Raw genomic sequence first — 27,726 nt, 5'->3', positions numbered from 1 at the left:
CAAATGAAATGTTAACTTTTTTTCTTTTGTTTTGTTTTTTTCTCTTTCTCTTTATTAAAGAAAAAAAAAAAAAAAAGCTCCACTGAGGTCCGAAGTGGAAAAAAAAGATCTTGAAGCGATGTAGTCATGATTACGTTATAGCACCGGCTACATACTTGTGAGTTCAGGGGGAGGACGCTGTGATATGTACAAAGTAATTGTTGCTCTTATCACATTGCAGTCAGTCTGCAAGAGACACGACAAAGCCACATTACATTTTTACATTTGGATTGTACCGAAAATGATCTGTAGATGGTAGAACCGTAAACTATTCATGTCAAAATATTGAGATTTCTTGGAGCAACCTAATGCTAGCAGGCATTGCTCTTTTTTTTGCATTTGTTAGATCTGATTCTGATGACACTGACCACCTGCATATAGATATTTAACATCTACAGATCATTTGAGGCACTATGCAAGTAAAATATTTGGCTTTGTCCACAAGAAGCCAGTTTAAAAATGTTTGATTTCAGATCGCTGCGGTGTCTGTCCACGTTCCTCTTCATGTTGAGGAAGGGTAACGTGGAACAGTAGCAGGTTTGTATTTCAGCACTCGGCTCTTGTCAGTTTTGGAGATCTTCATTTGTCTCAGATTTGTTTTAAGAGCCAACTCCCATAAAGAAAAGCGGTCAAAGGTCTAAATGAACTCTGTGAAATCAGGGAATTATTAAGTGTGATTCCTTTCAACGGTAATGTCTTCTAAACGACCTCCTTTGTGACACTTCTAATTGAAAAAACTTTTATAGCTCAGAATGTATTGAAATGCAATTAATTACCATGCAGTCTTTATGCTTACTGGACTTTCTTTGAATAAAAAAAGAATAAAGATGTGCAAGTTGAAAGCCTGCGTTGTTTCACTTCCTCTGTTAATGCTGCCGAGTACATTAAATGATTCATTGCTGCTTGTGGTGCAACAGCGCCCTCTTATGGATGAAGAGTAAGACATATAAAGGCATTCTGGCTGTTCAAAAAAAAGAGAAAAAGGTTTTCATGAACTCGAGACAGTTAGTGGTTGATTTCAAATTACTAGCCACTGTCACAATTGTCTTAATTTCTTTAGCTTATTCATGCTTATTCATATTATACCAATTTACCATTATAAGAACAGATATCCAGCTTCCAAATGCAGGTTGATGACCAACTTTAACAGCTCATATAACAAACTCAAATGACAGAATCCATCTGGATTGCTGGTGGATGCTTCAGATGATATATTTCCCGTACTGCCTGTAACAAATTTTAAAATGCCTTTGCTATAATAACAAAACATATATGTAATCAGCACTTAAGCATTAGTATCTCTTAACTATAAGAAAAATGCACTCTAACGATGACTAATTCACAAACATTAACACAAATTACAAATCCGATACGTTCATCTGCTGTACGGTACACACTATGCAGAGTTTTTAATTGGCCCCGAGAGGCTGTCGTCGACGCACAGTTTGTCAGCTGGGGACAGCAGCTGTCAATCAAACAGCGTCTTTATAACCAGCCGCAGAAGCTGCATCACCGTGTCTCAGGATAAACCAGGGGACAGACAGGAGCTCTGCTGTGATTATTGATCGACAATCGATACCTTCTCTGATGCGATTATAGTAACAGGTTTAGATTCAGAGTGCTAGTATTGCTAGATATATCAAATCTCAATTTTGAGCCCTTACATTTTGGAAAATCTTCTATCGAGAACCTTTTTTTCTTCTTCTTCTACTAGCTGCCTTAGACTATTCCTGTTATTTCTTCTCATATTAGCTGACTATCTTTTTTGGAAAAGATGGATAAATTGAGTGGAAACAATGTGACAGTGGTGAACAGCTCCATAGACAAGTGGTCATTCAATGAACGAGGCTCACAGCAACACCTGGAGCCCGAGGAGCTGATGGTCCTGGTGCCGGCTATTCTAGGAGTCATCTGTGTCTTGGGTGTGGCTTGTAATCTCACCGCGATGGTCATCTTGTTCTCAAACGCTCATAGGGGCAAACTGTCTCTCATCAACTCTCTCATCTTCAACCTGATGTTTGCTGATGGACTGGTGCTGTTGTTCACGGTTCCCTTCAGGGCTGCCTCCTACTCCAAAGCCAGCTGGAATCTGGGCTGGGTGGTCTGCAAGACGGCCGACTGGTTCCTCCAGTCCTGCATGGCAGCGAAGAGCTTCACATTGGCTGTCATGGCCAAAGCGTGCTACCAATACGTGTCCAACCCCACCAAGCAGGTGAGCATCCGACTGGGCTCCATCCTGGTGGTGTTCTTCTTCGTCTGGCTGTCCGCCTGCTCAGTCACCGTCCCTCACTGGCTGTTTGCCACGCTGCAGAGAGAAACCCGCGGACTGGTTTGTATGCTGATGGTTCCTCCTGAAGCCCGGGACTTCATGGCTGTGTATGTCAAAGCATACCCCCTGGGGGTCTACTGTGCACCACTCAGCTTTGCCCTGGTGTATTTCTTGAGGGCTTACGGCCAGTGCCAGCGCCGCTCCAGTAAGACTCAGAACCTGCGCACACAGATCAGATCCAAGAAGCTCACTTTGATGCTGTTTAGCCTGACCGTGGCCATGGCTATTCTCTGGCTTCCGCAATGGGTGGTGTGGGTTTGGGAGCGTCATATCGCAGAGAAGGAAATCGAAGGACCTCAGCCCCTCATCTCCTCTCTTCCCCCTCTTCTAACCCTCTCTGCCCAGCTGCTCACCTTCTCTCTGTCCCTGGTGAACCCTCTCATCGTCCTCTTCCTCTCCGAGGAGTTCAGAGAGGGCTACAGGGGGCTGTGGAGGCGCCTCACCCTGCGCAAGCAACCTCCACCAAAGCCAAAACCCGGACCTCACACCCCTACATCTCTCCAGTCGCCTTGCCCCAGACCAGAGACTTCTGGCCAACTGGGGGGGGAGAGGAGCCTTCGGGCAAGCTCCAGCCAGGGTCCCAGCAGAGAGGCTCAGCCCCAGCCGGAGCAAGGAGGAGAGAGAGACGTAGACATGGTGAGCCTCAAAGATGGCATCGTTTTGCCTGATGTGGAGCAGTTCTGGCACGAGAGGGAGTCTGGATTGCACACAGAGGGAAATGACCCTGTGCCGTGGGAGCACCAGAAGGAAGAGGGGGGGAAAAGAAACCACCTTTCAGCTGATCTTTAATACAATCCTCAGACAGCAGCAGCTTCATCAACAGACCTTCATTTAAGAATTGAGGCTGCTGCTGAGTGCTGCGCCGTAAATCATTTGTATTCTGTCAACTGTGTTTATATTGTTCGAAGGTAAGACGTGCATTCAGAGTGGAAACCCAGAGTGGGCTATAAATAGAGCAGTATCATCTGTATATACGTATGGTGAACATTATATAATATTGTCTTTCAATTGTGTTTTTACGAGGAAGAACTAGATTATAGTGCAAGGTGGCTTTTGGTGGCTGTAAATGAAAGCCTCTGGTAAGTATGGCAATGTGAATTCAATACTCAGTAATCTATATATATGTTTTCAGTGTAGTGTGTGAATTAATATCGGCAATTACAGATTTATTGAATTACTCGGACACACCTTTTAATTTATGTTCTTAACGACTGGTGTGTGCTGCAAGAAATCCTCTGGGAAAAATCTTAAATTTGCATCTTAATTGGAGGTAGATGTTAACACCTAAATGTATTTTGATCAGTGTTTACAATAAAGACAATTCTATAAATGTTGCCTGTGTGTGATAACATTGTTCTGTGGTGTCAAAGATTATATAGATTGGAAGGGAGATATAGAAAACTAACAGCTTTTCTTTTTTATGTATCTGTGTTCAGTTCAGTCTGGAATTTTTGTGTAATTGTTTCAATCAATGACATACACACACACACACACACACACACACACACACACTAGTACAGTAGAGTCTTAATAAGATGGATCATTAACAGATGGTCTCCTGCTGACATTAGGTTATTACATATATTTTCATAAGGGCATTCATTACAATTGCCAAGGGTTCTAATTAGAGGAAAAGAGCTTTCGTCTGAACTCAGACAGTCGTGTCAGTGAACTCACCTCTGTAGGAGTCTCATAAGGAATTCTCCATGCATTGATCTGAATACGCATAACAGGTCAAAACCTTACAATTAAAAGGGATAATCAACATAGAGGAAACTGTGCCTGAGCTGATCTGGGATCAATTTTACTGTGTGATGTATAAACAGCAAACCCGTCTTTGTTGAACATTAAAGCCACATGTAAATAGTACTTTTCAATCTAATCAAAGACCAATACTGCAAATTTTGACATGGTGTAAAATGTATAAGGCTGGCATAATAAAATGTAAAAGTAAAAAATAAAATGAGAAGATATGAGTCATCCCCAAGTTACCTTACACCTCTTTTTACTCCCTCCCCTCCCTTATGACATTTTCCTTTCATTAATCATTTATGTTGACCTTTTATTGCTAGAGGCAAGTACCTCAATCAGAGCAACACTTAACTATATCAACCCCCATCAATCCCTCGGGTTGTGACCCGGCCATAAACACCGAAGGCAAGAAAATATGCACTCATTGTTGGAATGCAGTTTTAACCTTCCCTGTTTGAATAGAGAAATGATGAAAGGTCATTGTACAGGAATACCACAAAAACAGTAACTGTGAACATTAATGATACTATCTTTAAATACACTATGTGGCCACTATATACAGTTTGGCACCTCTGGCATTTACTCTGTTAAATGAGCCAGTAAATCTGCAGTTGTGGGATTTTATCCAATTTAAGTGTCAAGGCCTGAAGCTCCTAATCACTGGTAAACAACGGGAGCAGTCCAGGCCATCCTGTATTTAAGACATTAAAAGCTGCATGCCTCTGGTCCAGCAGCCCCAGTGTTTTCACTTGTTTTGCCTGATTAAACCAGGAACAGTGGGCAAGCGCTTGACTGGCAAATCCTTTGCTCGCTTTGTACCATCATGCACATAAGACACACAAGACATCTCTCCCAGTAGGAAAAGAGCAGGTATAAATGATAACGTTAAAGATGGCTGATCCACCTCAGCTGGCCCATTTCGACACTATGGATCAGGGGCTCTATACTCCAAGCTCCTTCCGGATGTCTGGGTTCCTCATCCTATCTCTAAGGCTGAGCCCTGCCACCCTACGAAGGAGGCTCATTTCAGCCGCTCATTCTTTTGGTCACTACATAACGCCCATGACCTTAGGTGAAGGTCGGAACGTAGATGGACTGGTAGATTGAGAGCTTTGCCTTCCCGCTCAGCTCCTTCTTCACCCGGTCCAGTACAACGCCCACATCGATGATGACGCCGCACCGAACTGCCCTTTTCAATCCCACAATTCATTTTAACCTCAATTGTGAACAAGCCCCTGAGACACTTAACTTGGGGCAATGACTCACTCCCAACCCACAGGGTACAATCCACCGTATTCCGAGGTACTGACTCTCATCCCAACCTCTTCGCACCCGGCTGCAAAAGACCACTGTGGGTGCTGAAGGTTACATTCTGATGGAGCCAACAGAACCACAAAGAGCAGAAGTGCAATTCTCATCTTCATGGACATGCGATTGTCCATGAATCGATGACAAGGGAGACAACCCTGGCAGAGGCCAACATGCATTGAAAACATGTTTGACTTTGTGATGAACAGACACAGCTCTCAGTTTGGTTAAACAAGGACCGGGTGACTCGTAGCAACGACCTTGTTATCCCATATTCCCGCAGTACCCCCCACGAGACTATATTCTCTATAGTCTCTTGGTTTCTCTATGCTTTATTGATTGTTGTAGCTTATCAAAAGAAAGGGGGAGACTGTGCAAGGACAGTTACTACCAGTTGATTATTATTATTTATTAATCTCAGCATGCCCTTGTGTAAAATAGCGCTTACTGCCTATACATTGAGGCCACTTTGTATTTGTATATTCATATCTATTTGCCTCTGGATCTTTTTTTAATGATAATTTCGTTTATCTGTGTTTGTCTTAACGCAATATCGTCAGTAGGGGAATTTCAATACCACCCAACCATACTGTTAAAACAAGCTAACTTTACCTTCACTTTGTTAACTAGCCTCATGTGCAGGGCGCTTGGTAACGTTAACATTTTGCCTCATGGAGCTATGAAGAAAGAAAGTCACCCTAGTCTATTGTTAATGTTAAATTAGTTAACCCTAATGTTACCAGTTTATCAACAAATTAAAAGTAACCCACCTTGTGAGTGAGAGAGAGTGAGTCAAGTAAAATCACAGTGTGATCGGACAGTAGATTTATGCTGGCTAAGGCTGGGCGATATGACAATATGTATTGTCAAAACAATATAAAAATATTTTTCGTAATGGTTTTTTATTGTGAATCTAGGGCCGAGCTGCTTTACGGCAATATTTACGTAATTGGGGCGATGCTTTAAGTTCTGATCCTTACACATGAAAGTAAACGGTCCAAACAAGAAGCGCTTGTACCTAAACGGAGGACATCTCTGTCATTTGGACCTGGTTTGGCAACAAAACGTTAGATACTGAACAGAAAACAATCTGCGAAGTTTGGCACACGCCGGTACCCACAACAGGCACATTTATAGTGCAGGCTATCCGTCGTCATTAACCAGCACAACAAACCTTTTTTGTTCTTCATCTTAATGACGGACTACACAGATATGCGTCAACACAATGTTTTGTTTGTGGCTACTTGTGTAGGAACAGTTTCTCTGTTGAACGTGATCCAACAGTTAATAGATAAATAAAATGATCTGTGGAGAAGCCGTGCACACCCACAGACAATAATAAAATGGGTAGTGGCATATTTTCGATTGGTATGAATCACACTACATGTCCATTACTTGTATATTGCAATGACACCAAATGTAAACAAAGCAGCAGGATTAAAACCAGAACCAAAAAACTATGTTATGTTCATTTTGCACAAAATGCAGAATGTAGAATGTGGCTTTACCATGTGGCTATTTCATATAGACTATTTATTGAAAACATGATATACATATCAGTTATCGATTATTATTGATTATCGATACTGTATATTGCAATATAGACCTAATCATGGGTGTACATCTTTATTTAACAGTATAATGTTATGATGGTCAGTTATATCATTTATTAGCAGTCAGGCTAAAGTCATTTGAAAAACTTCAGAGAAGTCTAATCGTGGTTGCAGCCATGCCAGCAATTGGGTCTCTTGTAGGTTTAATCTTGTTTCTCTAGCTGTCTTGCCACATTTAATTAATTGTATTTTCGTGCAGCTGTGAGGAGAAATTTTTTTCTGGAGATGATGATGGAAGGAGCTAAGGAGTGAGACATCTTGCGTCCTTCTCATCTCTGTTGAGAGTTGCACCTGCAGCACCGATTGTGCACTCACAAGAAGATGGCAGGAGAAAAAGTGATGAGCTGAAGTGCAAGCAAGCGTTTGAATTATCCTGGAAACAGGAGTTGAGTTGGGTGCCCTTAAAAGGATACAGGAAAAACTCCAACAATATATTGCGCAGTTGGCCACAAGTTTAAGATAAAACAGGGTTGTTTTCTAAAGGCACTTGGAAGTTTCCGAAAAAAAAAGATCACTGGAGTTTCGGGCTGGACGATATCGCTTAAAAATGAAACCCCTGCGATTTTTTTTACATCACATGCTATTTACAATTTGAAACAAATTTGGCTGACAAACGACAAAGTAATTATTATGAACTTTTACCAAGTTCCAGGTTATATTCATTTTTTAAACATCGTCCTAAACCATGACTTAAAATGAACTGTTAAAATGTATCTATCTCCCAGCTATGCTGGAATGCTAATAAACAAAACAGTCTGTATTGGGGCAAGTTGGTTTATGGTTAGATGTCTACTAAACTTTCACCGACAGCTCAAATGTATCCGTCTTATAGCCTAGACGTTAGGTCTACGTCTTTTAAACGCAAAATTGCCTGCTAGGATCCCAACTGTTTTCGGTTATTGTGTCAAATTCGACCATGACCGCCTGACAGACAGCTCCCTCACGCTTTCCTGTTAGTTTAGTTGCACCGGTGAGGACAGGAAAATTTACAAATGTATCACACTGGCAGTGTCTGAAATCCCTAATTCACTATTTCCTCCACTATTTTACCCATAGAACTCACAAACAATCGGTGCATTTATAGAAAGTTAACATGGTCCTGCGAATAGGGACTGATTTCAGCCACAGCCTCTGTGTAGTTTTGTGAGTGAAGCACAGCTCTGCCCGGATACAACTTGAGTGTAATCAGCAGAATGCAGGTGTGCAGGGTGACAAGGCATTTTCACAGCTGGACCTCGTTAGGTCAAAGTGCGACTAACGACTTTCTGTGGGCAAGTTGCAGGTCCTCGCTAACTAACTAATTAAAACTAATTATATAGTTGGAACACAATATTTGACATTGTATCAGTATGTAAATATTTATTCTTAAACCCCCTGGAGGAAGTAGTAGTAAGGCATAGTACTGCTAAGATGCATATACATTGATGCATCAGCTGATGATTGCTCTTAGTTGACACTGTTGGTATAGGTAAATGTTTTTTTCTGCAGAATATTTAGCATCTCCAATAAAAAGTCTACTTGTAAAAAAGTTATAAGGAAGAGACCGATGATGAAGCTCAGGATTACAATAAATCTTAGAAGAAAGGAGGGACTGATTGAGAGAAAATTGGTGAAGAAACGAGTGTGGTAATCAACATTACAAGTGGAAAAACAAGTCAGGCTTAATTAGGTCATTATACAAAGCAGGGGAGCTTTCAGCAGGTGAGATCCTCTCCTCACTGCCCTCCTGGCTGTGCTCCCCTCCCGCTGTGAGGGCAGGCGGGGGTGTCACCCCAGTGTTTTATCTCTCTCAGCCAATCGTCATCTCTAATAAATAAAATTTCACAGGAAGTGGCATGCCAGCTAACACTAATTATACTCAGCAGGAGAGGCTGGCTGCAATTAAGCCACTTGCTAAAACCTTTGCCTGCCAATGCCACGTCTCCCTCTGGGGCCATGTCCACACTACTACATTTCCATTTTAAAACGCATATCTTTTGCTACGTTTAAACTGAGCGTCCACACCAGGCTGTGTGGAGCCTATGTGGAGTTTTAGAGCACCGAAAACGGATACGTTTAAAACGCTCCCAAGGATGGATAAGTTTGAAAACCTCGTAGTGTGAACAGGCCGAATTGATAAGTTAAAGCTTGAGTTTAATCTGCGATCTGTCTTCACTGTTTACATGTTGAAAAAAATCTGATCAGTCCGATCGGCTGCAGCATCCAATCACATAACTGATGAACAATGAGCGGGCGTGTCGACCGTTAAAATACTTCCTGGAAGGCAGTTCTCGTGCGTCTTTGCTCATGGCTCCTCGGAGATCCTTGCTCACTCCTCCAAGCTAAATAAGAGCTTTGAAACGGCCGTTAATATGGCGGAGCAGAACAACTTCCGGTTCAAGCAAGGAGCGAGGAAATGGCAATTAAGAGACTTGGGATGTACCCGTAGACACCAGCGTTGACTACTTGATTAGGTCTTCGCAGTGTTTGACGTGTCCTTCCCTGATTTGTCACGCCCCTAGCACATGACCCTTTTCCGGAAGAAAACAAGCAACAACAGCCTTGATTATCGATCAACTTCCAGTGGTTGATTTAACATGGAGAACTGATTACAGGCGTTGCTGACCTTGTTGTCTATAATAGCAGCTGTTGTGCAGTTAAATTCCACATTTTATAATTCTCCTTCTGCCAACATGCGGAGACAGCAGCTGTTATTGGAGCAGTTAGCGAGCAGCATGTCCAGTGGCGTGTCCAGCGGCGTTATCAGACATACGGAGCTGACGTTTGAAGTCAGTTTGCGGCTTTGAGGACGACGACGGACACAAAACGGAAGACTTTCCTTTTCTTATTAATGCATATTTTGTTCTGCACAACCATTGCGAAGTCCACACATAAACTGTAAAGGAACAAAAGCATAAATGCACTCCAGTACGACAGGGACTTCAGCCACCAGCAGAGCTACGAGTGTGAGAACAGACAATAACGAAACCGAGGAGAAACAAGTGAGACGTGTGTTGACCACATTTATTGACCGATAATCTAGTAAACTTTGATTTCTAGGTGTTCATTTTAAAGTAAATTTGATGTGAGAGAGAGACAGAGGAAGACCCGCAGCCTTGCAACTAAGTTTGAAAAATAAAACTTCTAAAACTTTCCACGAAATGTCTCCGTTTGAGTTTATAGAGGAAGTATCAAGCCCGACCTTTTATTTTTAATGAGTACTATAAAACGGACGTATTTTTTGTAATTTAGCAACAAATCTACCTGTTTACACTGGCACCCGCATTTCCAGTCATGCTAGTATGGACTGAGATTGGTGTTTTTGTTTAAAAAACCCCGTTTTCAACGAAAACGTATCGGTGTGGATGTAGCCAGAGTCACAGCTACCTTCCCCTCCCTTTGGACGATCACCTGGCTCTGCAGTCTGCAAAGAGTCAACCATAAAAAAGTGTGTGCGTGTGTGTGGCTGTTTTTGTGTTGGAGGAAGGTTGGTTCAGGGGGTCTGGCCTTGGTATTTAGCAGCCTTTTGATTAGAATAAATCAGAGAGCTTTCATCTCAGTGAAGGATGTGGAGATCTAAAGGGCAGGCACCTTTCGGCATTTCCAGCAGCGCTAAGAGGGGATGTCATTTACACATACTATACACTATCGATTGATAATCGATCGTTTAATAAGCAGAGGAAATGTGCTGTGACATCAAAGGCCTCCTCAACAACCAACAATAAACAAGGAAGTGATTTGAATGTACCACTTTTATTTGGTAAATAAATGTCCCAAAGAGAACTAGTTACACCCAACTCTGCTGTTGCCTTCAGCTTTACAGACCGTTTTAACATACATTAGCTCATTATTTTAGTTTGTGCCAACTAGTTATTTGGATCAGTCTTAAGGTTGCTGTCTAAGTGGAAAAGCTGTGATAAACCCACTGCACATCACCTGTTATCTGGCACCAACCAGCAGACAGGACAAAGTTAACAACAAGCAGGTGAACAGTGGGTCACCATTTAGCACCTAAAGGGTCAGTAGTTGGTGGACACTGAAACAGAACTAAACGTCGAGTGACTGATAGACTTACATTCTTCAGATGGCCAAAAACACGACTTCAAATGGATGTCAATGCCGCTCTGCTTCTGCCTCGTGTCATAGACTGCAGGTGAACATCAGCAACAGTTTGCTCGCATGTTCGCCATATCAACATGATGATGTGATGAGTCCATGTTGCGCTTCCAGGTTGTTGCACTGCTCCCAAGTGGCCAGGATGTGAATTACCTTTAACTCAAAATAAAAAACGTTTTTTTTTCTCCCAATATATTATCCAGAAACCACAAAGTCCATGCAATATTCAGCTGTTCAGGAATTATTATGGTCAAACAATTGACCTATTTTAACCAAGCATGTTAGCAGAAACGTACTACAGTGCAATTTTTCACTTTTTAACTGTACTGTCAAACACTAGTTTAACATTCGTACAGACCTGTGACGAGCAGCAGCAGATCTTTTGGCTGTGTAAGATTTGGCAGAAGTAGAACATACTTTATCTATAAAATGTTCTCCAAAAGAGCCCTGAATGTTAAAGTCATTGTATGTGTATGCATGAATTGCTGCTTGCAGCTATATTGAAAGGTGTAACAATTCCAATGTTGTTCATGCACTAAGCTACTACCGAGCATGCTCTTCAATCTGCCAGCGTTTGAATCGAGGTATGAACAAGATTACAAGCATTGACAAAACAAAACCGGTTAAAATGTATCACATTTTTTTTTTTACAACATTTTCCCATGTGTTTATTTGAATTCAAGTTGAAGACACAGTGTTGCACAGTCCCAGGGTTTGCATAGATCTGATAAGAAGGTAAAACATGGCAGCTGACAGACTGTTTTTACATATTACAGATAAAACCAGGTCACCCCCCCCCCAAGTGGTCAAATGGACCACGGTTTTTAACAGTACCTCACATTAATTACAAAGGTATCACTGTAACACAGCATGGAACATTTAACATAGTCCTCTCAGATAGAGGAGTAACTTTAGAGCATTTTGGTCATTAGGGAACTCCCACTGAACAGTTTCAGTAACATCGTCGGACGGACATGCAAAATGATTCAAATTGATGGTGAAATTTTGATGTTTAACTGACACATGTAAATAAAACTATGGTGACATTTCTTTTTTTTTTAATCAATGTGAAATGATTTGAAATGTTGCCATGGACAAAGAGGAATTCATCGCTGATAGTAAGTGACAGAACTAAGAAACAGTGTGTGTTCAAATCACCTTAAAGTGATACATCACCAAAAATCATCAAATACTCACCTTCTGCAGGCTTTTTAGAGTATTTGACACTAAAATGATTGCTCAAAGTGCAAGACAACAACAGTATAAAATCACTAAAAGAAAACTAATAACAAACAGACAAAACCCTAACATTCCCTGCTACATGTCAGATATCTCATCGTAAGCATACATTACAGCATGCATGTAGGGCTTTCACTGGTCCCATTTAGTCCAGTTAAAATCCCATTCTTATTCACACATAAGAAGGCTAAGCACTTCAATATTGGCATATTTTCTTAATATAAGATATCCCTTTACAGCGGATAATCTTAAAGAGACACCATGTCTAGTACATTATGCTACGTTGTAAACATGAATTTTCCTTTGCAAATAAATACTCCTGGAACAGTTTTTCAACACTGCTGCACACGTGGAACAACTTCACATTTCCATTAACTTTTGGGAAAATAATAAAAAGTTCTTAAATTCACAGCATTTGCTGTTTCAAGTTGTGAAAGCAGACACATAGCGCTAATTTACAAAACACATATTAAGCATAAATCTTAAAAGATTTAAGACTTAAAATGTACTCATTGTGATATATATACTATGACTTACTGTGATTCTAGCATTTTCCTTCAATACACAAGTGTAAGTGCACTGTAAACCACTCAGTGTCAAGTATGCAACATATTCTACAGTGTCCTTGTCAGCCGCTAATATTCAAAAAGACAGTTTTACACCAGTCCATTGTTGGATGTAAGTGGTGAACTCCAACGTCTCCCTGAGCTCTTAGTTTCTATAAGATAAAAAAGAGAAGTTAACAAGGAGTTTGTACAAATTTACATTCGAAAACGGAACCAGATAAATTACCTGTTTGGCATTTTCTGTCCAGCAGATGGAGCCAACGCAGCTTTCCCTCTTTGCAGGGTGTTACTGGTCGCCTGCAGGCCTTTCGTTTGTTGCTGTTCCTGCATCCAAATAACAAAGCAGACATTTCACACCCAGTAAACTAGAACAAAATTGGTTTTATTCAAACACATACAAACTTACTCACCCCTGATAGTCTGTTGACAGGACAAGGTGGTGGAGGTCTGTTTGGGGGTTCTGGTCGGGGCTTGGGTACTACTGACCGCTGTGGGTGGGTTTTGGCGTCCAGGAAAGGTAAAGGTGGGCGTCCTAAAGGTGGTGGAGGGGCCTGGTTTCGTCGTTGCTCAGTGAGCTGAGCCGATTTAACCGAAGGTGGAGTGTAATCCTGAGGAGAGTATTGTCTGTCTACAGGCTGGATCTGGGGCTGAGGTGTTTGGTCTTTCTGCACTGCAGCATACACTGGGACGGGAGGAGGCTTCACTGCCGGACGCATGATAGCATGCCTGGACCGAGTTGAGCAAGCTGGGCTCGGACGAAGAGAGGGCTTCCCCTGAGGAAGAAAGCAACCATAACAAAGTTCAGGGGTTTCCTCTAATATTCACAAACAATAGAGAATGGCAGTTTTGTCTGGGTCATAGTGGGCTTCTTTACCAGCTGGTCTGAGTCTTGTTTTTTAAGCAAGAATATCGGGTTTGCGTGACCGCTCACATGGCCCTCGAACGGGACTGAACAACTGAGGGTGAAAACACAAATATTTGTGTTTGTATTATTTTCACATCCACACAACATAGAAAGTAAATTGTCAGCGAACTGCTCTTCACTATAATGTGGAGGATTGGTATTTTACCCTCCAGAATACCATACCTTGACACTGGAGGTGGAGCAGAGGTTTTCAGTGGGTGGAGTTTATGTCTGTAGCAGCACCAGAGTCCAAAAGCAGACAAAAACACAAAGAGAACCAGGGGAAGGACCACCAGGACTGGGAGGAGATTGCCTGTTGGCAATAGAACATTAGACAATAGTCAGAAAATTACATCATTTCCAAGACATATTCTAAACTGTCAGTATATGAAAAAAGTGTCTCACTCTGGCTGATGACAGGTCCACTGTTTACACTCCCACCTGACCCCTTCTGGGCACACAGAGGAGGAGCCCAGCCTGCGTCACAGTGGCAGTTATGATTGTTGTTGCACAGCTGGCGAAAGAACACATTACACATTCAAATTACAAGAACAAATGTTTTATTAATTACATTGACATGCAGGTTTAGAAATGAATCACACTTAAGTACACTAGAGAGGTACGTCAAAATCATTTCGAGTGGAAAAAAAAGTCCAAGGTTCAGTGGTGACATGTAATTAAGAGCATTTAGGTATAAATAAATTAAATTGTTCTTTACTTGCATTTTCTGCTAATTTATACGTCTACTTCACTGCATTTGAGAGAAAAATAATGTCCGTTTTATTCAAGTTACTTTACATATTTTTTTCTGATAATACTTCTGTACTTTTACTTTGAGCAAGATTTAGAATGCATGCCTTTTACTTGTACTGGGGTATTTTTACTTTCATATATTGCTACTTTGATTAAGTAAAAGATCGAAATACTTCTTGCACGACTGCAAAGCTTTTTTATATTAGTGGGCTGGCAGCCAAATCTTCCAGCACTCTTTGGAAATTAATCCTCCCAGCATCCTTCCTCACACACACACACACACACACACACACACGCACAGAAACTTACCCCGTGTCCATGGCACTTGGCATTGCACTCATCAGCTCTGAGGAAAGATGCATTGCGGCATTCTCCATTAAAGCAAATCTGTTGAAAGGAGTGGTGCGAGGATGAGAGTCAGTGAAGGGGTTAAAGAGTAGTTCCTATAAGGGGTACAGTTTTTCTTTATGAACATCACAAAGACTGGAGCCACAAAGTTAGTAAATAACAACAATTAAATGTGGCTTTCTGGCAGGTAATAGACAAACCAACATCTCAAACAGAGATCTAAAGCATGCTCTCTGCCACAACAATAAATTCCATTTATTAAATCTCACTGAGTCAACACCACACTTGGTGCCCGTCATGACCAGGCCCGGGTCCAGAGTGTCACCCTGCCCCTCCTCGTCCCCGTGCCCGGGCTTGTACACGTGTGTTCCCATACACTGGATCTTCGTGTTGCCCACGGTGACGGTGGTTTCAATGCGCACAGCGCTGTTCTCAATGGGCTTGGAGGCTGAGGCTAAACACTGGATTTTCCCACATTGAGCATCCCTGGCAGAGACAATAAAAAGGTCATCATCAGTTTGGTGAGACTGGTCATTCTCAGGAAATGTAGAGCAACTAAAATGTGATAGATGAAGTACATGAACCAAATCGTTGAGATCTTCACCTTTCCTTACAGCTCCTGTACTTCCCGAACAGATCTTTGCCACAGTTCCCGTACATGTCCCCAGCTTCGTTTACCTTCTGAAAACACAGGTCAGGGGCCGGGCGGCCATCTGTGGTCGGAGGAGAGAAAGTGCACAGAAACACATGAATAAGTCTGCACACACACACACAATAACACACACATGCAGTAAATGTCTGCACAGTGTGTAATGTGACCACCTGATGGAGACCAGATGGCATCCCTTACTGTTCAGTGTGGCTCCTGTGGTACTACAAAGGCTCTCCAGGGAGGCTCTGTCATAACGTGAATATGGACACTGTCCAATAACAACCCCTAATCCTGTGACCCACTGAGGCGTCTTCTCTAACTCTACCCGGCATATCAAATATGAGATTGTTTGATGGCTAAAATGTTGTGCATGTACATTAGTGACATTTAAACTGAAACTGATAATGCCTATTTTCTAGAATATTGCATCAATAATTCGTCTTAATTTGCAATTAGACTGCATTAGTTTTCGCCAGGTGTACCCAATAAAGTGGAAACTTAGTGCATACGCACGTATGAAATATGCTACATTTACAATGCTGTATACGCTGCATGTGATCAAAATAGACATACCCCCTTTTGGGACAAAAGAATAATAGATTATAAGCATTCAGTTTACCCACCTTGTCCCCAGAGGGAGCGACACTGCTGCTCCAGGGTCAGACACATGCCGGTGTAACAGTAGGCCTGCCCGTCTACACACGACGTACCGTCCACCAAATAGAAATTAGCAGGACAAGACTCCTCCTTCCCATCGCAGTACTCTGGCAGGTCACACGAGCCAGAGGGAGCGCGGCACAGCACACCTGGGCTTTTCAACTGGACAGAGACGAATAAGAAGGAAGAATGGTTAGGAAACACACTGAAGAGGACGACGACAAGAGATATGAAGACAGAATTAGAGCTATAACTCAATTGCTAAAATGTTCTTCACATAGTGAGAAATCAGCCTAGGGGACACATCCATCAGGGGACACATCCATCATGGGACGATCATCAGATTTAGATGACCGTGAATGTTAGATGAATGTTAGTACCTTGCAGTTATGACAGCAGACGCCATGGGCACACTCAGCTCCAGCTTTCAGAGTGCAGTTGTTGGCGTTACAGCAGGGACTTTTACACTCCTGCACAAAGAGTGTAGAGTCAGGAGTCCTGGCAAAAACATACAGGGAAAATATGTATGGCAACATTCAAGAGACACAACACACCTCTTCTTCTCCACAGTCACATTCTTCTCCATCCTCCAGGTAACCGTTGCCACAGCGCTGCCCTCCATACATGGATCTGGTGTTTGGCAGGTTGAAGAGACACTTCCCTCCTCCAGAGCTCAGGTAGCTCTTCAGCTCCTTCAGGTTGCAACCATTGAACACACGTGGAAATGGATGCCTGGTTCGTGACAAGGAAGACGCACACAAACACATTATGCAAACTTTATTGTAATCAAATGTCATCTTTCAAATCTTCAGTTTTTCTCTTCCATATTAGTTTAATAGCGGCCATTCGTTTGGCTGTAGGACACCTGCGTATCGTACCCAGTAGCAGCAGCCATGATACAACCTCCGTCTTCGGCCTTCGCCTGGCAGCAGCCTGCACTGTCGTGGCTCATGCCGAAGTTGTGGCCCATCTCATGTGCCATGGTGGCAGCCACACCCACAGCTGACTCCGAGTGGTCCTATTCAAAAAGAAGGGTAACAGATTACTTAAAGATCTGTAGAAAACGTACATAACATACTAGAGTATTACGCTATATTAATCTGGGATACACTTTTGGTTTTTAAATGTTTTCCCCACAAGTACATTCGGCTCACAATCTGGGATTTGTGCCTTGCTCAAATCTACGTCAACACACGGACAGGAGGAGCTGGAGATCAAACTACCAACCCTACGATTACTGTCTTAACCATTGTACCACCTGAGTTGCAGCCACCCCATCTGGATTAATGTTTGTTTAGAGTCTTGTCTCTCACCGTGTTCACTCCACCGGACTGGTAGTCGGAGCACATGGCTTTGAGAGGTGCCAGCCCGATGGTGGTGCCTTGGAAGCCCTTCCCCCTGGAGACACAGAACGCCACTGGTGATTAGTTCCAGCTGGACAACGGCCCACAGGGATACAACGTGATAGTTATTGTCTCACACAAGATAGAATCAATTGAGAGACCCCCCCCCCCCCCAACGGGACAGGAGGCTAAGAGGAGATAGGTGGGACACTAGCGTTGGAGAGGGTGCAGAATGACAAATGGGAAGATTAGTGGGATAGAGAAACACTGACGTGATGAGCTGAGCGTTGTCGTTGGGGAGCGTGCGGAGCTGTTTTCCTCTCCAGGACAGGAATGCTGCCAGGGTGCTGTGAGGGTTGTCTGAAACGTTGATCATGTCATGGCTGTTCCACACCTCCAGACCGATCAACGCCACACGGATGCTCAAGGCCTTGTAGTACTGCGGGTGTGAAACGTCACAGAGAATTTGACTTATCACTACTCAATATGGGTGAGATGAATCTGATGAGTCTTGATTGTGGTTTTCATGTTCTGCATCAGATGCTACCTTGTCAACCAAGTTGGCCGCCTCCAGTAATTTCAGTTTGGTCTTCTGGAGACTACTCCCATGCTTCTCAAACTGCAAACGACATAAACCACATAGTACACAGAAATAGACACACACACATTTCTTGCTAAACCTCAAAAGGGGACTTGAGACGACAAACAGGATATAATTCAGATCTTTATATTTACCACAACTTGCTCTAAATAGAGTGATGGTGCAATTTACTGACATATTCTATATTTAAGTATACATTTATAATACTGAAATATACATTTTATGCTGCATTTAAATAGCTCATAACAGCTTCACAGCTGACATTGGGCGAGAGGCGGGGTATGCCACAGGGCTGAGTCATATAGAGACAGACAACCATTCACACCTATCTACAGCGTGTTGCTATCATGATCTCATGATACCTGTCCTCCCACATGTAATGCTGTCATCATTTTTATTTCCCGTCTTGTTAAAATGTGGCCAAATCCACAACCGTGTCCTCACCTCAGCCTTGTCCGCCACTATCAGCAGCTCCACGTACTTCATATTCTGGCTCAGGTCCCTTTTCTCCTGAAAACAGGTGCAGAATATTGTCATGATTTTGTGTAAAACCTGCAAAGGATTGTGGGTTGCAGGTGATTTTGTCCATTGTCCTGTCCCAACTCACCCTCGCACTCCGCGATGACATCATTCCGTGGATGAAGTCGTCGAGCCCCTCCTCCTGCTCCCCGTTGCCATGGTGATGCAGGCAGCTACCTCCGGGTAGGCGGAGACTCTCGGCTCTGAACACGGCGTGCTGCTGTGCACCCATGGAAACGGGAAGAGGCTCTATCAGGTAGCTGACGCTTGTGTTCAGAGAAATCAGTCCCCTGGGGAAACAAGACACTGCTGATGGTTCCGTCCAATCATAGATCGAGGAAATCAATGTGGATCGATGAGCCTGTCTGTGTGTTTGCACACTGTGGCATACTGGTAAATCTATAGCAAATAATGTAAATAAATCTTAAAAACATCAGATTAAATGAAATTTCCAACAGCTATCCTTCATTGGGATTCTTTTTATTTGGCTGTGGTGGTTTTTAAGGATTGGGTGGAGCAGAGCGAAGTGTCTAAAGCTATTTACAGCTGTTTATAAATGAAAATCAGCTGGGGCAGACAGAGCAGTCCACAATCTTTTGGCTTCTTCACAAAACCCCTCATAAATGCAGATGTCTATACACAAACACGCTAGCATGCACGCAGCAGCAGGTCAAGCAGCTGTAGCAAACATCTGGAGAGGTCAGACGCCCACATGTCAGTGTCCCTCTATGCTGCGTTTGCATTTCTCCAGAGAATCTACATTAGTAGGAAGACGTATTCATTCAGTCGTCCTCCAGATGCAGAGCACTGAACCCATGGAAACACACATGGGGCTACGATTTCTGTCAGTGCTTTCCAGTTCCTCCACTGATGCCGGTGTTTCTAGCCAGAAGGCTCAGCTGCCTTGGATCGACACCAGCAGAAAACACAGGATCTCCATTCTGAGCTGTACTCAATGAACCAGCTCCCGGGGCAATGACCTACTAACCTACTGGACATAACTGTTTCCTGTTACCTTATCTACTCAGCCATGGCTTGATCACAGGCTGGACCGATGTGCAGGCTTTGGTTCTTTTCATCTACAAAATCCTGTTCACAAACAATCTGAGGATTCTTTCCAAGAGCTCTTAACTTGCTCTCAAAAATTCATAGCTAGGATTCCCAGCTTAGGGAAAGAGTCTGATATATGCATTTTTTTGTACTGATCTTAATATGGCAATAACCTGATTTCTTAAAGGTTGTGTTTAGGAGAAACCTGGTTTATATAACCGAGGAAGGGGATTATCAGCTAGATTTCTTATGAAGAAAGAGTTTCTGATCAGCTAATCAGTATTTGTGTGTGTTATGTAGACAAGTATTTTATCAATGACTTAGAAAATAGTAAGAAAATTGCAATGTATCCATCAATTGTGTTTTGCTGGCCCAAAATGAAAAGAACTGAGGCAGTAAAATTAGCATTAATGGAGCTAAAAGCTTCCATTCATTGAGAGAGCGCTGCAAACACATTGTTAGTAAGATCAATCACAAATACCTTCCCTCCATGAGTTATTCTGCAGCACTAACTCCCGGTTTATGCGTATTGGGAAAACTTTCCTCTTGGCTCCGTTTCTTGCGGCTCTGTAATCCTTTGCTGAAGTAACGCTGAAGCTACAGAGAGTGCTCTTCCCTGCTCTTAACTCTTGGAGCTGTCTTAAAGAACAGCTTTTTACTTTTAGAGGGATTTAGTCTTATGGGACACTTCTTCGAATTCTCAGAAATGTCTTTCACCATTGGGACCAACTCTAAATATTTGAAAACTTTATGAAAACAGCCCATGGTGGAGTTTCACTTACCTGAGTCCCGAGCATGTGCTCACAGCAACACTTGAGCCTTTCATGCCCAGAACCTCCCCATGGTAGAAACAGTGTCCCTACAACACAAAAACAATTAAAGCTCAACACACGCACAGTGATAAGAGAGACGGTCATCCAACCAGAAGACCTCGTTATGTAAGCATAAAATGTAATATTTTATGACCATAACGCTCGTTATTCTCCTGCCATAGGATTTGATAAACTGCATTTGTATCCATTTCTCTTCTATGATCACCTACAGCTCCCCACTGCATTTTAAGAGCATCAAACTGTCTCGTAGACTTACAGTGCTGGCAGGAGAGGAGGACCTGCGGGCTCCATCGGGAGTGTACCATATTTCCTGATATCCAGGGGCCAACAGCTGCCTGGTGGAAGATGGCACACAACTCAGAGGCAATTTGCAAGAGAATATATGTAGCGTCTAACGTTCAATCTCCTGAAAAAGCAGCAATATGGTGGAACAATGGTGAAAAGTGAGTAAAAGCTGGGGCAAACAGAGGAGATAGAAGAGGACAGATTCTCTTCAGCATCCCACAGCTCTTGGGGCAGAGCACATTCACTCTGACGGAGACAAAACCAGACCGCTTTAAAGATTTAGACAAAGATCCTCGCAGACATACGAGGAATAAAGTGGAAAAGTTTTGGGACTGGAACAAAATCCATATGTACCTTTCACAAATTACCCTTTTTACTTTCTGTAAAAGTATTGCTCAAGTAAGAGATGGTAACTTCCCGATGCTGAGAGTATATTTGGTGGTATGCATTGGTTTGACAGGGCTATTATTTACAAAAGTCCTCTTTTTCTTTTCTCCATTACTGGAATTTCTCCATTAGTATACAATACAGACTGCGCAGGAGAGGCTGATAAATCAGGGAAACATACACATACCGAGAGAAACATTACATTCCTTACTCTCCATCTGTGTATATGATTGAGTGAGTGTCTTCAGACTCGGGCCGTTTCTGTCAAACTTGTCAACCTACCGGCCCAATATTTACATCTCGTACAGATGCTTGTTTTCCTGTCTTTCTCCTTCCAGCTCCGTCTCAATCCATTCTTCCTGTTTTCATTCATAAACTCTGCCTGACTCACAGCTGGTTTTCTTTTGCTCCGTATCGCTAAATCTCCCCCTACGGTCAAACTCGGATGCATCAAACAGCCTGCAACGGCAATGGAGTCAAGCTCTAGGGAAACCTACAAGTATCTACTGGTGCTGATCGAAAGACTGGACTTGACTTAAGTCTCAAATAAACACAGACAGACCCCAAGATGTCCCACTCAGGTTTTATTATTCATCATGTATCTCCACCTATTTTCTATTTTAGCCAGCTTGTGGCTTCACCTCAGGGTAGTAGCTATGTATTCTGTTATTCCTTTTTCATATTTGCCAGATAGAATTCGTGAAAATCAGTGGGGTGAAGTTAAATTAATAGTTCAACATTTTGGAAAAAGTGCTAATTTGCTTTTTTTTTTTGCAGAGAGTTAGATGAGAAGATCTATCCGCTCTCCTATCTGTCCATTAAATATAAGGCTACAGCCAGGAGCTGGCTAGCTTAGCTTAGCATAAAGACTGGGGGAAACATCAAGCCTGGCTCTGGTTTCAGTGACTCTGCAACTTTTTGTACGTATTAAAGAAATTATATATAATGTGTTAATTAATGAGCCTAAAGGGCGATTGCTGGATTTGTTTTATTGTTGTAAAGAGCCAGGCTAACTCTTTCCCCCTGTTTCAAGTCTTTATGCTAAGCTAGGCTAATCAGCTGCTGTAGCTTCATATTCAGCACACAGACATGAGAGAGGTATCGATCGTCTTATCTAACTCTCGGCAAGGAAGCAAGTATAAGTGTGTTTTCCAAAATGTCAAACTATTCCTTTAAAGGATGATGAAGACAAATGAAGGGAAGACGGGGATTTTTCTGTTCTCTTCCGTCAGATGCCCCGAAGGAGACAAGCCACTTGAAACAATGACAGCCTGTTGATGCAATCAGCCACAGAGCAATACAAAGACAGAAAACGTCTGCTTCATCCTTTAACAGATTACCACCCTGGGGTTGGGAGACTGAAAAATGATCAGTCAGCGGTAATGCATCCGGCTGACACCCTAAACTGGGTAACCCCCCGTATTGTGATTTGACCTTCTAACCGCATTTATATCTGGCCTTCCTCAAGTTTTCCTGCTTCTTCAACTCCCCGAATATTCCCATCATGCACTCCTCTCGTCTGTGTAACCCTCTCTGTCGCTTTAAAAAGGCAGAATTAATGGCAGAGTGGCTGATGATTGATTGAGCTTTACCCGGCTGCTATATACAGGAAGGCTCCCTTCTTCCATGAGGAGACGCATAATGACTCGTTCTCTCCTCCATTCTCTCTGATTCTCCCATGCCAGTCAGCAGCTGAGTACACACATAGAGTGTATAACATGCCGCTATGTGACATATAGACACAACAGGCTATTAACAAAGCCACCGTCACTACTGAAAACCTAATGCCAGCTTAGTTTTGTCTTTTTCCCCCATTACTAAAATGCTGATGAAAGGCTACTGTCTCTTCTGTGGAAGGTTAAATAGAGTTAATGCCTTCTCTGTTTAGGCAGTGAAAATAACTCCTTTGACATGACTTTTTAATGCCATAGCCACTGAACTTGTGCCAACTGGTGGTTTATTTAAACCGTAAAGAACTGAAAGCTGAAACAATACATCTGTCATCCGGCAGAATCAACCACAGGAACCACCCAAAATAACTTGCAGGTGCAGTTAAACTGCGTAGTTTCAATTTGACTAACCAGTGTCTCCAGTAGTAAAAAGAAAAAGAGTATAGTTCAGGTAAATGGAACTGCAATGCACATGCAGTTAAGCATGAATGCATTAGTTCATTGCTACAAAATGTATGTAAGAATAGGAGCAGTGTTGATCAGTGACAGTGGAGGAAAGCTTGTTTTGACATGAAAAAGTGGCATAATGCATCTTTTAACATTTGATCAAGATCAACCTTCCTGCTCAATGTCTTATTGCTGCTCTGCATGCGTCAAAAAATGGTTGTCTTAGTTGCTGCTTCGTGTCACTTGCATGGCTAAATGTACCGAATAGTGGATATTGTTGCTGTATTATTGTACTAATGTTTTGCTGTTTCTTGTTGCTCTGCTTGAGAAAGCTTTTTTTGTTGCTCTTGCTATCTTTAGGGTGTCTGGTTGTCATCTGAGTTTTTCACCAATTTTAACCATTACCTGCCAAGTCTAAAATGAATAATTCACATATTTGCTTGCTAGCTGTGAGCTGGTTGAGACAACTGGCATCACTTTCACATCTGTAGGAGAAATATGAAGCGACAGTCAGCTAGCTTAGCAGAAAGACTTTGAACAAGGGAAAGCAGATATCCTGCCTCGAGCAAATGATAACGAAATCTGTCTAGCAGCATCTCTGAAGCTCACTGAGTAACACCCTTTATCTCATTTGCTTCCCCGTACAAAAACAGAGATTTAACAAAGCCTATAATTCGGTTTTACGCGGGTTACGCAGAGGACTACTTCTTGGCCCGGGTGCAGTGACCTCCGAGGATCCTGCTGTCACAGTGACACTGCTGGCAACCAGCTCCAGGAAGTCACTGCGCCTGGCTAAGAAATAGTCTGTCACCCCCTTTAACCCACAAATGATTGTTTTTAGACTTTGGTGTTTTCACGGATTAAACAAACAATATATGGTGTTAATCAGCTTTAGAGGTGCTGTTAGGAGGAGTTGGCTGAGTTCCCCTGTTTCCAATCTTAATGCTAAGCTAAGCTGCTGCTGGCTGTAGTTTCGTATTTACCGTACAGACTTAGAAGTCTGTCCCATCTAACTCTCGACAAAAAAAGTCAACCCTTGAGTCTAATGGCATTCTGCGAAATGCTGTGAGAGCTTTCAAATCAAGACTGCAAACATCTCTGTGCGATGGTGGGAGAGCGCCACAGAGTTTGGACTTAGTCCAGTGTCCACACAGATGCTGTGATTGAGGAGCTCAATACTGGCTGAATCAGGACTGTCTGAGGCTGAGACAAAGGCTTGGTTCAGCCTCATGAGGGGAGAGAAGGGGTGGGGGAGTAATGCTAATGTACTTAGGAGATAGTGAGGGGTTGGGGGGGGGAGAAGTGGACGTGGGGTAATGCATTAGGGTCAGTGGGTCGCATTCTCTCATAGGATCAGATGACATCACCGCACGCGGGTGGAGGGAGGGAGGGAGAATGCTGACGCAAAGTCAAAGTACCACTCTGCAACGGATGATGAAGAGGCTTTTATTGCACAGGGAGGCCAATGTACTGTGGTGTGAAGCCCTTTGTGTGTGTGTGTGTGTGAGTGTTTCACTAACACACAGGCTAACACACTGGCCTACATTAAGACATCAAAGCAGATGGGACCGAGCCACTGTGAGACTAAACATAGAAACAAGGACAAGGCGAATGCATCCCTGCTCTCTGCTCCCCAGACCTGTGATCCATCAGGTCTGAGCTTCCAACCTTGTTTGTGTTCCTTTGGGCTGCTGCTGCCATGTGTGTGTACAAGTGTGTTTGTATGTGTGTCGTCTGTCTGCGTGTGGCCTCAGTCTCCCAAACCCTGACCGCGGCGAGCGTGTGGGAGATGCATATTTGCACTAGAGCCCTGGGGAATATCAGATGAGGTGAGGAAAGAAATGAGAAAGAATGGGGTGCTCGCTTTGAGAGTGGACAGTGGAAAATGTACGAGGTGTGGACGAGGTGGGAACAATGATGTGCGCATTTCACAAGGGGGTGCTCAATTTATTGCAGTTCATGCATTTTAGGGTGTGCAGGAAGGGCATTAAACAGAAGAAAGTCATGCAGAGGAGGAAGCAAGAGCATCCACACGATTCATATCTGAACCAAACGCACATTACTCACACCCAAACTGACCCCGACCGTCGCCACTTTCCTCTTTCCATGACTTCTATCACCTCAACCCTTCTACTCCGGTCCATCATTCATTTTCTTACACCGTCCCCTCCCCCTCTCACTCACTGTTTCCTGCACTCCTGAGTCAGCATACTGGCCGCTGTCTGGCTCTTAACCAAATCAACCCTCTACGGGAGCACCTTAGCCTTTCATTAAGATAAAAGCTCAGGCAGACACACACAGCGATGCTCGTACAGACCACAAAAAAAAAAAGAGACCCACACGCACACACGTTGACAAGAATGGCTGGGGAGGACATAAATGGAGTCTGTGCTCCGGCCACTGGGAGTACTGATGCCCACAAACATTCACGGCTATGTCTTTCTCCAGCTTTTGATTAAGTGATACATTAAGTGAAGAGTACTTGAGGTGGACTGGAATTAAAAGGGAGAGAGCCAAAAAAAAAAATAAAAAAATGGATGTAAAATGCAGGAGAGTAAACAGAAAGACAAGATCAAGACCATTTCACAGCTGGGTTGGGTTCTCCCTTATCTGCTGACTGTCAGAGTTACAGTTGCAGGGGCAATGAGGACAAGAGGGAGTAGCCAGGACACAAGAGACGGACACTGGCAGCATTTTCTCTGGCTTCTCTCCATAATCAGACATCGATCTTCAGTGACACAAACTGCTGTCTTCTTCTTCTTCTCCACATTAGGTCAACAGAGGATACATTTAAAAAAAAAAAAAAAAAAAAAAAAAAAAAAACAGTAACCCAATCTGGGATTTGCTGTTTAGTCTTGGAGAGAGGGGAAACACTGGCTGGTGGCGAGGCGAAATGGTAAACCTCAGAGTTTATAATGTGTCCTCAAAGAGAGACTCTTTCTTTGCAAGCGGTGAAACTATGTTTTGTGAGGGGCCGTGTGAAAATGATTGGGGTGGGGAGGGGGGCTGAACTTCATAGTTCGATGTTTAAAAAAAGAAAGGCCATCCAAAGAGTTTCTAAAATATTTAATTAAAGTCCCGACTCATATAAAGTTAAGATACGTTACCCAATTGAAAAGGGTGTACAGTTAAAAACGTTGTATGTTGGTGGAACAGTCATTTTCATAATATCCACCAAATTGCACATTTTGTTGACCAAACATTACAGCCACTACATTCCTGAGGCAAAAAGCTACCGAACTTAACCGCTCCGTCAGTGACTGAATGAACTAGCACAGCCGACAGCTTTGTGCAGTTCAAGGGAAGGCTGACATAAAATATAAATCTGGTAAAGATGTTGAAAGACCTGCACTTCTAAATAAATGCAGACTACCCTCCCTTTAGAAAAAGAGAAAGAAAACACATGACCCCTCCCCCCTTTCATGACCCCCTCTTCCCCCAATACTGACTTTCGTACAGTCCCGAAGTGAATTGTGGCATAAAAACATACAAGTACTTGCTTAAGTGAATGAAGCACAATAGAGTATTTAGATGACTTTTTTTATACATCAATAAAGCTCTCAGACACAGTGAATTAAAGGATCAATGTCAAGGAAATGGAAATGTGTTTCTTTCATATGAAACTATTAATTTTTGTGCTTTATGACAATTAACAGTTTTATTTCTCCAATTATTTTCCTTTGTTTTTTTTACAACAGTCTACCACAGTACTATATGTTATATCATATTTCATTCTATTTAATATATTTTATTCCAATACTTTAACTTCTGCACTATTGCATTGTGTCTTATATTCTCATTTGTACTTGATTGATTGTGATTTTCTCTTTATACATTTTGTATGAGCACTGTTGGAGGGAGCCCGAGGACAAAAAATGTCACTGCCAATGACTGCTTCACTGTAATTGTGGTGCACATGACAAATAAAAGGGACTTTTCACATCACCTCACTCCTATTCTACGGTAAGTGTAGAAGTGATTGGCACGGGTGAAGCAATTCAGCTTTCCTGTTTCAGGAAACCGTTGAGAAGTTGCACAAAACGGTTTCAAAATACATTTGTCTTGCTTACGACTGAAATTAATTGGATTTTTTTCTACTGCACCGTGTTTCCTCTTTCTTAGAACGATCTACAAATATTGATATCAGTTAACACCATCTCTATTTCGTGTTGAGGAACCCGAAAAAGTTTCATCAAATCTATCTCAAACCAACTTCGACTTCCCTTGTCTCTGTCCCTCTCTTAACCCCACACACAGTGTGTGATTGATTAAAATTCCTTGCCCAGGAGGAAATCTGACAGTGTGACCACCTGCTGGAGAGGGAGAGCGGGGGGGG

At 42.7% G+C, this 27,726-nt stretch overlaps 2 protein-coding genes across 2 annotated transcripts in view; one reads left to right on the top strand and one right to left on the bottom strand.

Moving 5' to 3' along the window:
• The first annotated feature begins 40 nt into the window (after window positions 1–40).
• gpr151 (G protein-coupled receptor 151) lies at window positions 41–3,400 on the top strand. Its single transcript, XM_031858074.1, has one exon. It carries the CDS (start codon window positions 1,814–1,816, stop codon window positions 3,155–3,157), a length of 1,344 nt encoding a protein of 447 aa, XP_031713934.1. The 5' UTR covers window positions 41–1,813; the 3' UTR covers window positions 3,158–3,400.
• An 8,359-nt stretch (window positions 3,401–11,759) lies between these two features.
• Window positions 11,760–27,726, bottom strand: part of adam19b (ADAM metallopeptidase domain 19b) — a 17,816-nt gene continuing 1,849 nt past the window's right edge. Inside the window, exons 4-23 of the mRNA XM_031857806.1 lie at window positions 20,858–20,936; window positions 20,551–20,627; window positions 18,807–19,008; window positions 18,644–18,709; window positions 18,146–18,217; window positions 17,871–18,037; window positions 17,569–17,653; window positions 17,134–17,273; window positions 16,810–16,987; window positions 16,636–16,725; window positions 16,222–16,417; window positions 15,551–15,659; window positions 15,216–15,432; window positions 14,908–14,985; window positions 14,251–14,359; window positions 14,029–14,158; window positions 13,816–13,897; window positions 13,352–13,714; window positions 13,168–13,265; window positions 11,760–13,093 (exon numbers count right to left, since the gene is read on the bottom strand). Of these exons, the coding sequence (XP_031713666.1) occupies window positions 13,087–13,093; window positions 13,168–13,265; window positions 13,352–13,714; window positions 13,816–13,897; window positions 14,029–14,158; window positions 14,251–14,359; window positions 14,908–14,985; window positions 15,216–15,432; window positions 15,551–15,659; window positions 16,222–16,417; window positions 16,636–16,725; window positions 16,810–16,987; window positions 17,134–17,273; window positions 17,569–17,653; window positions 17,871–18,037; window positions 18,146–18,217; window positions 18,644–18,709; window positions 18,807–19,008; window positions 20,551–20,627; window positions 20,858–20,936 (2,545 nt within the window). The 3' untranslated portion in view covers window positions 11,760–13,086. The remainder of the gene's footprint in view (window positions 13,094–13,167; window positions 13,266–13,351; window positions 13,715–13,815; window positions 13,898–14,028; window positions 14,159–14,250; window positions 14,360–14,907; window positions 14,986–15,215; window positions 15,433–15,550; window positions 15,660–16,221; window positions 16,418–16,635; window positions 16,726–16,809; window positions 16,988–17,133; window positions 17,274–17,568; window positions 17,654–17,870; window positions 18,038–18,145; window positions 18,218–18,643; window positions 18,710–18,806; window positions 19,009–20,550; window positions 20,628–20,857; window positions 20,937–27,726) is intronic.

This window comes from Anarrhichthys ocellatus, unplaced genomic scaffold, assembly GCF_004355925.1.
Source record: "Anarrhichthys ocellatus isolate YVR2014 unplaced genomic scaffold, GSC_Weel_1.0 scaffold19, whole genome shotgun sequence".
Taxonomy (NCBI): Eukaryota; Metazoa; Chordata; class Actinopteri; order Perciformes; family Anarhichadidae; genus Anarrhichthys; species Anarrhichthys ocellatus.
Note: the sequence above shows the minus strand (reverse complement) of the source record. Positions and strands in the feature narration are given on the sequence as shown.